This window comes from Rana temporaria, chromosome 4 (genome assembly GCF_905171775.1).
Source record: "Rana temporaria chromosome 4, aRanTem1.1, whole genome shotgun sequence".
Taxonomy (NCBI): Eukaryota; Metazoa; Chordata; class Amphibia; order Anura; family Ranidae; genus Rana; species Rana temporaria.
In genome coordinates this window covers 321,600,676-321,614,265 of record NC_053492.1, presented here as the reverse complement: position 1 = coordinate 321,614,265, position 13,590 = coordinate 321,600,676, and the positions used below count along the sequence as shown (strand labels likewise).

The following is a 13,590-nucleotide window of genomic DNA, read 5'->3' as shown; positions in this document are numbered from 1 at the left end:
AGCCGCGGAATTTGAATTCCGCCGGGGGATTTACGATCCGCCGGCGCAAGTTTCGAGGTAAGTGCTTTCTGAATACTGCACTAGCCTCTCAAACTTGCGCCGGCGGATCGTAAATCAGATAGATTACGCGGATCTAAAGATCCGCTAATCTATCTGGATATACCCCATTATGTTTATCTGTAGTCTCAATGTACAAGTGTTCCGTTCCCATTGGTTGTTCCTTGTCCCCTACCCCCTCACCTCTAAGACAACGCTAAGGGGAGTGTCCCTAACTGTGTGTAAAAGTGTATGTCTTGTATTTAATAAACAGTTTATGCTCTGCATGTTTAACCCTCAACACTTGTGTGGATTGTCTCGTGATTGAGGGGTTAAGGGCTGGTTATGGCGAATCTGCAGGCTGCGGAAGCGTTTGGAGGACAGGAGACACAGGTCTGGCGGGTGTGCCCACCTGGGGTATTCGAGATCCACCACAGTGGTGGCCATAGTGGGATGTCTCCTGCAGTCCAGGACATCCAAACCACCACCAGGATTCAAGATCCGGGCAGCCGCCGAGGAGCGATACGCGGACCGGCCAGAATGAGAGCGGAGTTCGGGAGGAGGCTGCAAGGCATGCGGAGGCAACATTGGGGACCAGCGACGGAGCACACCATGCTCGGCTGGGAGGATGTGATCCGCCGGCATGAGGCGCTAAGCCACGAGTGGCACCATCAGGGGAACATCCTTCCCTCCTACACAGAGATGTACTGGACGCAGTACTGTGCATGAGAGGTGTTCCTGAGGGAACAACCGCCAGATGAGTGGAAGGCAGAGCTTCGAAGATTGGTCCGGAAGGGGGATGAAACTGGACGCCAGCTACAGAGCCCTCCGGTGGTTCGTGGCTCAACTTTGGCCAGGTACTGCAAATGGCAGCCCGACAGAAGGCGTTGGCTACGGCGGCGTGGGGCTGCTCCATCAAAAAATGAACGGAGACCCAGACTTTGGGAGCGACGAGGAGTGGCGGCTTGAAAACATCCTGGACTTCTGAGATAACGGTGCTGGACCTCCCCCAAGAGGCGTGTGACCTGGAGGAATTGGAGTTCCTGGTTGAGCAGGAATGGGAGCTCGAGATTGCCTACAAGAGGCTGTTTGACGGTGATCAGCAGCCTGGCATGGCTCCCGCTGCCTGGGAGAAATAGCAGACAGTCACAAAGATGAGGAGCAAATGGGGCCAGGGGTGCCCCTACGTTTTCCCGTCCTAACCGCAATGGAAGAAGCGGCGATGATACAGAGGGCACTGCGAGTGCTAGAATGCCGGAGCGCACCGGAGGTCCCCCAGGCAGCGAGACAAGCCAATAGCATGAAGGTCTCAGAAAGGGGAAATGAAACAGGTGCTGGAAGGCTGGGAAATGGTGATCAGCAGCAAGTCCAGAGTATCGCATCCGGTGCCCCAGCAGAAGCGCTGGCTACAGTGCAGAGTGCCACTGGCCTCTGCCCAGCATCAGAAAAAGAGTTGGATCCAGAGAATCTGAGAGATGATCTGCGTAAGCTGTTTCCCCTACAGCAGATATCCCCACCGGGAGTAGAGGAAGCAATTCTCCCTCCCCAGCAATTGGACACTACCCCAATGTTCATCCCCCCAGCAGAAGCGCTGGCTACAGGGCAGAATGCCGCTCGCCTCTGACCACCCTCAGTTAGATCCAGGGAGTCCGAGGGATGACCTCAGTGAGCTGTTTCCCCAGCACTTGGACACTACCCCAGTGTTTTTCCCCCCAGCAGAAGCGCTGGCTACGGGGCAGAGTTCCGCTGGCCCCTGCCCAGCCCTCAGTATGTTTTTGGAGGGTTTGGGAGACAGCCCCTGTCAAAAGTCACCCCAGTGGCTGGTCAAAGAACCGGCAGGGGAGAAAACCCTTCCCCCTCTCCAGCGGCTGTACCCAACTTTTGTACATGTCCCCCCGGCAGAAGTGCTGGCTACAGGACAGAGCGCTGTTGGTCTCTGCCCAGCATCAGAAAAAGAGATGGAGAGTCCTGGAGAAAGTCCCTGCAAGATACCTTCTCAGCAGCTGGTAACTACACCAGGAGAAAAGCAAGTACCTTTTCCTCCCCAAATGCATAGCTCTACCAGCCTACGTTCCCTACCAGCTGAAGCGCTGGCATTGGGGCAGAGGATTATTCAGCTCCCCCCAATATCTGCAACCCAGCCCCGGATCAGGGGATTGCAGACAGCTGTTCCCACTCTGCAGCGGCTGTTTATATTCACAGGAGAACGTATGTGCGATTTTGCTCCCCAGCGCCAAAGTGGTACTTTTACTTTTCCTGTTTGCCTGGGGTGGGAGTTTGTGACTAACGCAGGTGCAGACCAGTTAAGGGTCAGGAACCTGGTTAGTCTGTTTTTAAAAGGGGAGAAATGTGACAGAACCCACTGTCCCTGTGTGTTTTGGAAGGGACTGTGGGCGGGCCTCCTACCCACAGATTATGGCCCAGAAGAGACTGGAGACAAGCTGGCATTGAGATAATGTAATGTAATGCTACATCCCTTCTCCCCCATCCCCCCCTCTTGTTGCCGTGTCTAATTGTGTTGGTAAATGGCACATAGCATAGAAAATGGTGTGGACTGGAGACATCTCTCCGCAGGGGATGTGTATTGAGAGGCTGCCTGCTTACCATAATCTCATTGGCCCAGATTCACCTAGCACGTACACCGACGTATCTCGAGATACGCCGCATAAGTGTAAATGTGCGCCGTCGTATCTGTGCGCCGTGCCCACAGAACTAGATACGCCTGAACATAGGCTTCTTCCGACCGACGTAACTTTCCTACGCCGGCGTATCGTGGGCGCATATTTACGCTGGACGCATCTGGCGCTCCCATTGATTTCCTATTCAAATATGCAAATGAGGAAGATACGGCGATTCACGAATGTACGTGCACCTGGCGCAGGCTACGCGCGGTGCCCGTAAGTTCAACGTCCGGCGTAAAGTTATTCCACATAAAGCAGGTGTAACTCAGCACCAGACCTGCACAGGTCAGCTGGAGAGCAGCTGCAGCAGCACCGTTACGGACGAGCTGAGCAACCACACTTGCAGGACAACACATCTGTATGCCAACATGCCAGGCAGGGCCGCCATCAGGAATTATGGGGCCCCTTATACAGCTTCAGGCATGGGCCTGGGGGGTGCTGCCGCGAATTGAGAAAGACGAACTAAAGAAAAATATATAAAAAAAAGGAACTAAAAAGATTTAAAAAAAATTAAAAAATATCCCCAAAAAAAAAAAGGGGGCTTGCCATCTGGGGTCCCGTGCTCACACACACCACATCCACTTCACATTGCATTAGCCCAAGTCCACCATGCAGGACTTGGGAGCAGCAACGCCACACCAGTGCCCCAATGGTGTTACTGTCCATTCATACCACATTCACATGGTCGTGGGGATAACCCTCTCCCCAACGACCCAGGGTGACACACCTTGCTGGCAGGCATGTCACCCACACATTTACACACCAGTCACACTGTAGCCTGCACTACTGACCGTGTGCATACACTACAAACAAACAAAAAGGGTTCATGCCATCGGCCGACATAGCATGCCCTTACTGGAGGCCGGGACATCCCTATGTGCATGACACTCCAAAAGAAAAAAGCTCATAACCTGAGCAAAAAAAAAAAAGGCACTCATTTGCCCTGTCGTGGGCCACGCATGGTGCCACGGCTCCGGCTCCTCAGTTGCCTGGGGGGAGCCCCAGGTGGGGCATCTGGAGGAGGATCATCCCCAGGTCTGCCACTCCTGGCAGGTGCTGGCTGCCTACCCTCCAATGCCAGGGCAATGCGGGTAAGGACCACGTTAGTCTGCGCCTGCATCTGCAGCTGGCGGTGGTGTCGCCTCGTCTGCCTCCCGTCCGCCTCGATGGCAGAAGTGTTGGCCTGTACCGCCACTGCCAGGCTCCTCACCTCTGCCACAAGGCCTGATGTTGTGGCCTGCAGCTCCCCAATGCAGGTGACCACAGCAGCGCAGTTACCACTGACATCCTGCAGGCTGTCAGATATCTGGGCTGAGGAGGCCAGGCTGTCTGCCACACGTCGCAGGTCCCCGGATATAGCACCCATATGGCGGGTCTGTTCCCTCGCAAGATGTTCCTGGAGGGATTCAGGAACACCCCTTGTCTTGTGTGTAGCCTTCCTGGGGGCAGGAGAGGCTTGGGGCTGTCTGTACGGGGAGGCCCTTGAGGGGCTTTCCCTGATGGGGGGGGGTGAGGGGCTTCCACTGATGGACGTGGAAGTCTGTGAGGGCCAGGGCAAAAGGTAAGACTCCTCAAAGTAGAGGCAAACCTCCTGATCCAGATCCACCGTCTCCTCAACCACCTCTAGAGGAGAGGTGTAGGCACTCCCCTCCACCGCTGTCTCTTGGCTTCCCAGGGGGTCAGGCTGAGCCAGATGTTCCGGGGATGGCGTGGGACGGCCACCGGCAGCAGATGGCCCAGCTCCCTCCATCACATCTGTGGATGACACAAAGCATTCACATGTTGGTGGACCCACACACTTGTCACATATTCCCTTCCACCCCCTCACATGCTACACACCGGGGATAAAAAACACTTACCTGTCCTCAAGGCCTGGTCAATGGAGTCAAAGCCCTCCAGGCCCTCCACTTGCTCCCTCTCCAGACACCTGGCGATCACCTCCTCCTCCGGGGTCAAACGCACAGCAGATGGTGGTCCGCCCCCCGTGCCCCTCTGGTGCCTTCTGATGACGGCCACTTTATCCCGGACAAGCCGACGCAAATCATTGATTTTTTTGGTAATGTCCTTAGAGGTCCGGGACTCATGACCAAGGGCATTAACATCAAGGGTGATCTGCTCCAGGATCTGTTGTTTCTTTGCCCTGCTGGTCTGGCCACTCTGTGCGCCATGGAGGAAAACGTCATATTTCTCTATGGCAGAGATGAGGACAGCCTTCTCATCTGGGGAGAATTTTTTTTTCCTCCTGTCCCTCTCAGACTCAACATTAGCCATCGCTCAGCAAAAGTACCTTGCTTCAAGGGGGGGGAAACAAGCAGGATGTACTTTAGCGCTGGACGGGCGTATGGCTGGGTGCATTTATGTGCTCGGCGTAAGCCGGTGGGCCGGCGTATCCCAGGAAGTTGCGCCGGCGTAGTTCTGAGCATGCGCACAGGGGTGTGGTCATACGTCTGCGTCACTGCGCATGCTCCGTTCATGATACGCGGGGCGTAAAACACTGCTCCACGCTCGGACCATCATTTGCATAAGGTCACACCCACTTACACTGGCTTACGCTTACGAATTTACGTTACGCCGGCGCAACGTTGGGAGCATTTGCTTTGTGAATTCCATGCTTGCCTCTGTGCGCTACATCGGCGTAGCGTAAAGAAGATACGCTACGGCGGCATAAATATGCGCCAAGGTATGTGAATCCGGGCCATTATGTTTATCTGTAGTCTCAATGTACAAGTGTTCCGTTCCCATTGGTTGTTCCTTGTCCCCTACCCCTTCCCCTCTAAGACAAAGCTAAGGGGAGTGTCCCTAACTGTGTGTAAAAGTGTTTGTCTTGTATTTAATAAACAGTTTATGCTCTGCATGTTTAACCCTCAACACCTGTGTGGATTGTCTCGTGATTGAGGGGTTAAGGGCTGGTTATGGCGAATCTGCAGGCTGCGTTTGGAGGACAGGAGACACAGGTCTGGCGGATGTGCCCACCTGGGGTATTCAAGATCCGTCACAATTCCTATCCACATTGTTTTGCTGAATTTGCACAGAAAGAATATACATGCACTTGCACTGGGCAAATGGTTATGCAAAATCGTTATAAAGCTAGCCAATAAAAAACCCAACACTGTGTAGAGATGGTTGTTACAATGTGACACAAATTGACTTTTACATGCTTCTTGCAAACCAGTTGTCCTCTGTCCAAAATGTGGACCTCACTGCATTAACACAAACACTCACAATTGTTTTTAAAGTCTTACATTTTTTTTTAACATACTTACTTATGTGTACATTCAGTTAGTGCCCCCTTCAACCATTTCTCTTTGGTAGTTTGTTTCAGTATATTCCCATACTCATTTTGCAGGAGAAAAAGTGGCTTAAGAGCATTTTCAACATAAGATGAAGGTTTTGTTGGTACCTCCTGCAAGAAAATAGGATTTTAGTACTTGTGAATCTTTTTGGAGTTCATTGATGTACACAGGAATTAAGAAAGTCAGGTTATATAATGCTCCCTTTAGGCGATTGGATCATTGGCAAACAGAAAAGCTGTCCCATATAACACCCTCTATCCAGCTTGCCTTATTTTTGTGAGAAGCAATACACAGGACCAGCAAAAAATACAGTAAGGTGGAACTTGTGCCTCTCAATCAATGGACAAGATTTTATTTTTTAATAGAAACTACAAAAAAAAAACGTATTTTCTTTCTCGTCCATTGAGCAACACAAGAATTCAGAAACATATGGGATGTGAGCAGTAGCCACTAACCCAAGAAGGGACGAGGTACAGTCTGTCACACATGACCACCAGAAGGACCAACGAATATGGACCAGATATGACTCGAGTAAGGGATTCTCACATCAAAACTTTGTGGGTTACTTCCAGCTCCACCAGCCTTCTGATGTCCACTTCCCATTGGGTTACTGTCTTGGTACTTTGTTTCTTTTTTTTAATAAATTCTTTATTTAAGAAAGAGCATACGGGAATACAGAGACACGTTCATACAGGGCTGTCTTTAGCGCAGGTCAAATGGGGCACTTGCCCAGGGCCCAATCTTTGTAGGGGGCCCTGCGCTACACGTGAATTGGGGCCCCGACGCTGACTTTGCAGAGTGCACAAGGGCACGGGAGGCTGTATTCCCGATCTACCCAGCAGTGAGGGGGTGGGACCGGGAGCTCCACAGACGTGCTGACCCCGCCCCATGTAGCCTGTATGCTCAGAACAGAGTGGCTGTAGTTAGAGCAGTGATCAGAGTGGGCGCGTCAGTGGAGCTCCCGGCCCCGCCCCCTCTATACTGGCTGGGGAATACAGAGGTCCGGGAGCTCCACTGACATGCCCACTCTGATCACTGCTCTAACTACAGCCACTGTGTTCCGAGTGGAGTTCCTGGTCCCGCCCCCTCTCTGCCGGCTAGCGTGAAAATACAGCCTCCGAATCCTGAGGTAGGTTATTATTCTGATTTAATGAGGGTCATAGTGAGTGTAGAAGCTCCCCACCCCCCCCCCCCCCCCCGGGCTCAGCTTTACACCATTCGTCTTTTCACTTTTATGTGTTTTTTAAATCGTATTTAAAACTTTTTTCCCATCATTTTTATGGTTTTCTGTATAATTTGTACAAACTGTAATCTGTTATCATACAGAATGTGTCAAATAACACTTATATTGGAAGAATATGTGCGTTGATGCGTTTGTGTCAGTCCTCTGGCAACCAATCGCAATCACTACCTGATCTGATACAGTACACTGATTTTAAGTCTAGCTGATATTTATTGTATGTCTCAGAGCAGGTGGAGTGCAAAATTGCATGGGGGGGGGGGGGGGGGGGCCAAGAAAATGTTTGCCCAGGGTCCAATCAACATTAAAGACGGCCCTGCGTTCATACAGAATACAGTAAAGCTAGATCCTCTCCATACTTTAAAACATATATCACATGAGGAGGAGGAGAAATCCGTCATCGCAGGGGAGGCCCGTAGAAAAATCAGACCGTCTCCAATGGCCCAGCACTCGCGTGCCAGCGTCGTAGAGAGATAAAGAAAGAGAGAAGGATAGGTAAAGCAGGGAGCAATGGGTAGAGGAGCTATCATCGGAGAACCCGACACCTCCACAGGCCCCACCCACAGCAACAATTAGCTACAGAGCATCCCAAGTCCCATACTGTCCTACAGTCATAGTCCCCCATCAGCAAAACATCAAAAGTGATCCGTACAATCCCTCCCCCCCGGTGGACGTACCCAAAGTTTGAAAAGTCCTGATCCCGGAACCCAATCAGGGCTGCATCGTCATGCTTGCAACAGGGAAGCTTTATGGCGTTCATACAGGGAAACAGTGAGGTGCAGTCTCGGCAGATGCAGGGGGGTCAGCTCCAGGCAGTTTTTGTGGGAACTAGGATCGCCACACATCAGGGACAGGGGCTCGCACAAGTCACATAAGTCTCCCTCTAGGGAGCTCCCGGGCTCTCTCCCCCATCCTAAAGTTGCTGGATCTAGGATAACCCCAGGGACACCTGTGCAACAGTCAATGTAGGCTGTGTGCTCTGAGACACTCACTCACGGTTGTGGCTCTGAAGAATCACATTTCCGGCTCCTGGACTCCAACGCGCAGGTGGTCCCCTCCTCTCCGCCTGGATGAGCAATGGGGTGGTCCTGGACCGGAAACCCGGGTTGCAGAGCCGGTCTCCCTGGTGGGGAGCAGTTGAAGTCAGTCAGGGAGGGAAAATAGTTCCATGTCCAGGAAGGTGAACATGTCTGGCAGATCTGCATGGCACCGTACAGTAAAAGAAGAGTTGTCTTTGCTGATCGTCAACTGTAGTGGAAAACCCCAGCGATATGGCATCGCGGCCCGCGGCAACTTCTCGAGCAGGGGCTTCAACATGGCCCTCCTTTGCAGCGTGGCTCTGGACACGTCAAGGAAGATGGCGATTTGGGCTCCAAAGTCAATTTGGTCTTTGGACCAGGCTGCCCGGAGGACCTGTTCTTTCAGGGAATAGCGATGGAGTCTGCAGATCACATCCCTGGGGAGGTCAGGATCTTGTGGCCTAGGCCCAAGTGTTCGATGCATCCGGTCGAACTCCATGGTAGCCGGGAGTCCGGGCCCAGGACCCTCCGAAGGATTGCAGTAATCGTCTCCTGCAAGTTCTCAGGGCCAGTCGCCTTAGTAACCCCCGGATCCAAAGATTATTGCGGCGGTTCTTGAAATCCTCAGGCCTGGAGCTGCAGTTCCGCTAGCCACTCCTGAAAGGACACATGGCTCTTCTCCAGATGGGCGACCCGAAGCTCCAGAGCGCTCACCTCCGATTCCTCCTTGCTGACACGGTCATCTAATGTGTGTACTTCAGCACGGAGGTTATGAAAGTCCCATCTGTGCTGTTTCCCCTATCCGCAGCATCAAGCATTAGCACTTGTATGCCTCTACTGAGGAAACTAGAAACGTTTAGTTAGGACCACAGGAATGCAGAGAGCCTTTTAAGCGGCCTGTGGCTTATCCATATATTTGCAAATGTGTGCAACCAATCCTCTGCTTTTAACATACTAAGTTAGACAGTTGAATTCGGCTTGCAATTTGGTTGGTAAGTTTGAGCCTGGTTATTACGCTATATGTGAAAGTGATAATGCGCTAAAACAACTGATTAGGTGAGGTGTCAACACATCAAAATTACTGGAGGAGACAGGCAATTTATACAAGGAATAAAGTTCCAAATTTCATTGTAAAACGTCCCTTGATGCTATAATCCTAAAGCAACTCAGCTACACCTCCCCAGACCACACATACACAGTGTGTGGGATATCAACAGCTTGATGGTGTGATAATCAGACTTGTCAGGTCAGAGTGTGCTTTCCACCAGGTATTCACGTGCTCAAATATGCAAAGAAAAGGGAGACAGAAAAGACCGATAGTGTGATACCGTAATTGAAACACTGGCATCTCACAATACTCAGAATATCACTCACGAATCCTCGATAACATTAAGGCTTCAACGTATGTGCATGTGTGCTGCTCAGCTTGTCAGGCTCCTCATCCGGCACCTCCGTGCGTCCCGTCACTCAAGCTCCTCCCCCACGCGTATCGTCACTGGACACGTGACTTAATCATGGGTCAATGTGTGACTGAGGCTTGCTTAGGCTATAAATAGCCAATCACACACTCGCATCAGCGCGAACGGACCAATGGGGAGGCACCAATGACTACATCATTGCAGAAACACCACAACATCTCAGCAATTGCGGTTTATGAAAAAATAATAACATATTTTAATATGATACAAAATAGAAACAATTAACTTTAAAACCGCTGTGTTTACAAAACAATTGAAATATATCTCAAATTCTGGTACAAAAATCCGTGCAGCACGGATTAGAGCCAATCACATGAGTATATGCATACAACATCCCGTGGTGTTCATATAGATAAACAGATACCACTACCACGGAAGCAAAAATGAACAATTACACTGAAATCCCACAATATATATATATATATAAAGGGAGGTAATCCAACATATTAAAAATTCATATTTAAAAAATTCAACATTATACATATATTGCACATAGGTATAAATCATGCTACCGGCCAATCATCCCAATCACCACTAAAGGATAAAAAGCACCAGGAGCATGAAGTTGAAGTTCTGATAACTACCTTACAATTGTGTGACAAATTAACAAATCAATATGATGATACTATGTACAAGAGCGCTGCACCACTAACCAACAAGTGGACACACACTCATGATAAGGTAGGACCTCATTGTATATAAGAGATGTATGTTAATAATGAATATTAAAAATATAAAAATATTAAAAATATTATTATTGAAGATTAAAATAAAGGTTAAAAATCAAAGGTTAAAAATCAGATATAAAACAATTAAGATCAAAGTCAATGTTTAAACCATTCGGGGAGAGCGATCTCATCTCATGAATCCATCTGGATTCAGCTTTACTAATCTCTCTCACCCTATGGCTTCCTCTCCAGTGGGGGCTGTATTTTTGTATGCCCCAAAATTTCAAACCCTTTGGGTTCCCTTGATGGCATAACTCAAAATGCCGGGAGACATTATGTTTTGGGAATGCCTTAAGAATATTCTGTACATGCTCTCTTAATCTTTTCCATAAAGGTCGTTTAGTACGGCCTATGTATTGTAGAGAGCACGGGCACTCTAGGACATACACAACGCCCTCAGTTCTGCAGGTAATAAGGCCATCAATGTTATACTCCTTCTTGGTGACATTTGAAGTGAACTTAGTACATTTCTGACCATTAAAATTGGTGTTCTTACATGCAAAACACCTCTTACATGGAAAGAATCCCTTTCCCTGAAAAAAGGTAAGTGCATTATTCTTTATTGGAGGATCAGGAACATTTTTAGCTACTAGGTCCCTCAGGGTGGGAGCTCTCCGATATACTACCCTGGGGTTCATAGGTAAAATACCCTGTAGCTGCTGGTCAGCTCTTAGGATTGGCCAGTACTTTTTGAAAATTGCTTCCAACTGTTTGTGTTGGACAGTGTAGTTCAGGATGATCGGGGGATTATTATCCATTTGATCAGATTTCACTTCGTCCTGAATGAGAGAAGGTCTTGGTGTTTCATATACTTTACGGATTTGCTCCTGGATAAAATCCTCATTGTAACCTTTATTCACAAACTATGTTCCTATAAATTTATTTTTGTACCAGAATTTGAGATATATTTCAATTGTTTTGTAAACACAGCGGTTTTAAAGTTAATTGTTTCTATTTTGTATCATATTAAAATATGTTATTATTTTTTCATAAACCGCAATTGCTGAGATGTTGTGGTGTTTCTGCAATGATGTAGTCATTGGTGCCTCCCCATTGGTCCGTTCGCGCTGATGCGAGTGTGTGATTGGCTATTTATAGCCTAAGCCTAAGCAAGCCTCAGTCACACATTGACCCATGATTAAGTCACGTGTCCAGTGACGATACGCGTGGGGGAGGAGCTTGAGTGACGGGACGCACGGAGGTGCCGGATGAGGAGCCTGACAAGCTGAGCAGCACACATGCACATACGTTGAAGCCTTAATGTTATCGAGGATTCGTGAGTGATATTCTGAGTATTGTGAGATGCCAGTGTTTCAATTACGGTATCACACTATCGGTCTTTTCTGTCTCCCTTTTCTTTGCATATTTGAGCATGTGAATACCTGGTGGAAAGCACACTCTGACCTGACAAGTCTGATTATCACACCATCAAGCTGTTGATATCCCACACACTGTGTATGTGTGGTCTGGGAAGGTGTAGCTGAGTTGCTTTAGGATTATAGCATCAAGGGACGTTTTACAATGAAATTTGGAACTTTATTCCTTGTATAAATTGCCTGTCTCCTCCAGTAATTTTGATGTGTTGACACCTCACCTAATCAGTTGTTTTAGCGCATTATCACTTTCACATATATTTTTGCTTGGTTTAGTTCACCGATATAATTGCAGCTTTTTCATTTATTCATTGGTTAAGTGGTATAATTATTTAATCACTAGTAGCGCTGTAGACCTTCACACATGGTTATTACGCTATACTACTTTATTTATTTACTTATACATACTGTTTGCATAAACACGCATCTCATTTAAAGTCCCAACCCTTTCTTTCTTTCAATTTTCAGGGATGGAGGCATGTGTCATCCAAATGCCTCATTCAAAGTCCCAAACCCAGTTCCATGTTTATCCGCAGCATCAAGGCCTCTATGTCGGCCTTCTTTGGGAAAGCCCGCAGCAGGGTTCTGAGGTCCGTGTCGGCCTGCATCGACTCCGAGGAGACCTCCGAACCGCTCCGGCTGTTGGGTGAAGGCGCCAAGAGCGAGGGCATCCCTTCCAGCGAGCTCGGAGTCTGGCTCCGTGACGCGACCATGGAGGTGGAGGGTGAGTTGACCGGCTGCCTCCCCCCACCTGTCTCTGTGGGGGATGCCGACGTACGAGCTGGATACTGGAGAAATCGGCTGATCGTTGCCGTTGGACTAGCTTTGGCAGCTCCCCTGGTCTTTCTCCTTCTCCGGTATGTCATTGCCAGCTATTCTGAGTCCTGTAGTGCCATTCCAACCGTTTTGGTGGGACAGGAGCCGGGAGCTCTAGCCGTGAGCTTCTTCACTCCGTCATGTCCAAGCCAGGCCCCAGGTACTTATGTTTCTATGTGTACATATCTCTCCATTGTGCCACCAGGTGATTGACCTCTGCTGTAATATAAAAGATAGCTTTTTTTTTGTTTAGTACTGTGGTCTGAATGGTGAGATCCTCTATGTATACTTATACCACTATTTTGAATGTATATTTTCTTTGCCATTAAGAAATATATGCAAATATTTAAATACTAAGGAGTCTGGTGTGCAGGTTAAGGACCTGGCCCCTTTTTGCGATTCGGCACTGCGTCGCTTTAACTGACAATTACGCGGTCGTGCGACGTGGCTCCCAAACAAAATTGACGTCCTTTTTTTCCCACAAATAGAGCTTTCTTTTGGTGGTATTTGATCACCTCTGCGGTTTTTATTTTTTGTGCTATGAACAAAAATACTTTTTGCTATAATAAATATCCCCAAAAAAGATATAAAAATAGATTTTTTTCCCTCAGTTTAGGCCGATACGCATTCTTCTACATATTTTTGGTAAAAAGAAAAAAAAAAATCGCAATAAGCGTTTATTGATTGGTTTGCGCAAAATGTATAGCGTTTACAAAATAGGGGATAGTTTTATGGCATTTTTATTAATAATTTTTTTTGCTACTAATGGCGGTGATCAGCAATTTTTTCCGTGACTCTGGCATTATGGCGGACACATCGGACACTTTTGAGACCATTGTAATTTTCATAGCGAAAAGTGCTATAAAAATGCACTGATTACTGTGAAAATGACAATGGCAGTGAAGGGGTTAACCACTAGGGGGCGC

At 48.6% G+C, this 13,590-nt stretch overlaps 1 protein-coding gene across 1 annotated transcript in view; it reads right to left on the bottom strand.

Annotated features, from left to right (window-relative positions):
- The window catches only part of COG2 (component of oligomeric golgi complex 2), a 240,942-nt gene that overhangs the window by 21,658 nt on the left and 205,694 nt on the right, over positions 1 to 13,590 (bottom strand). Inside the window, 1 exon segment of the mRNA XM_040347789.1 lies at positions 5,981 to 6,120. Coding sequence (XP_040203723.1) covers positions 5,981 to 6,120 — 140 coding nt within the window.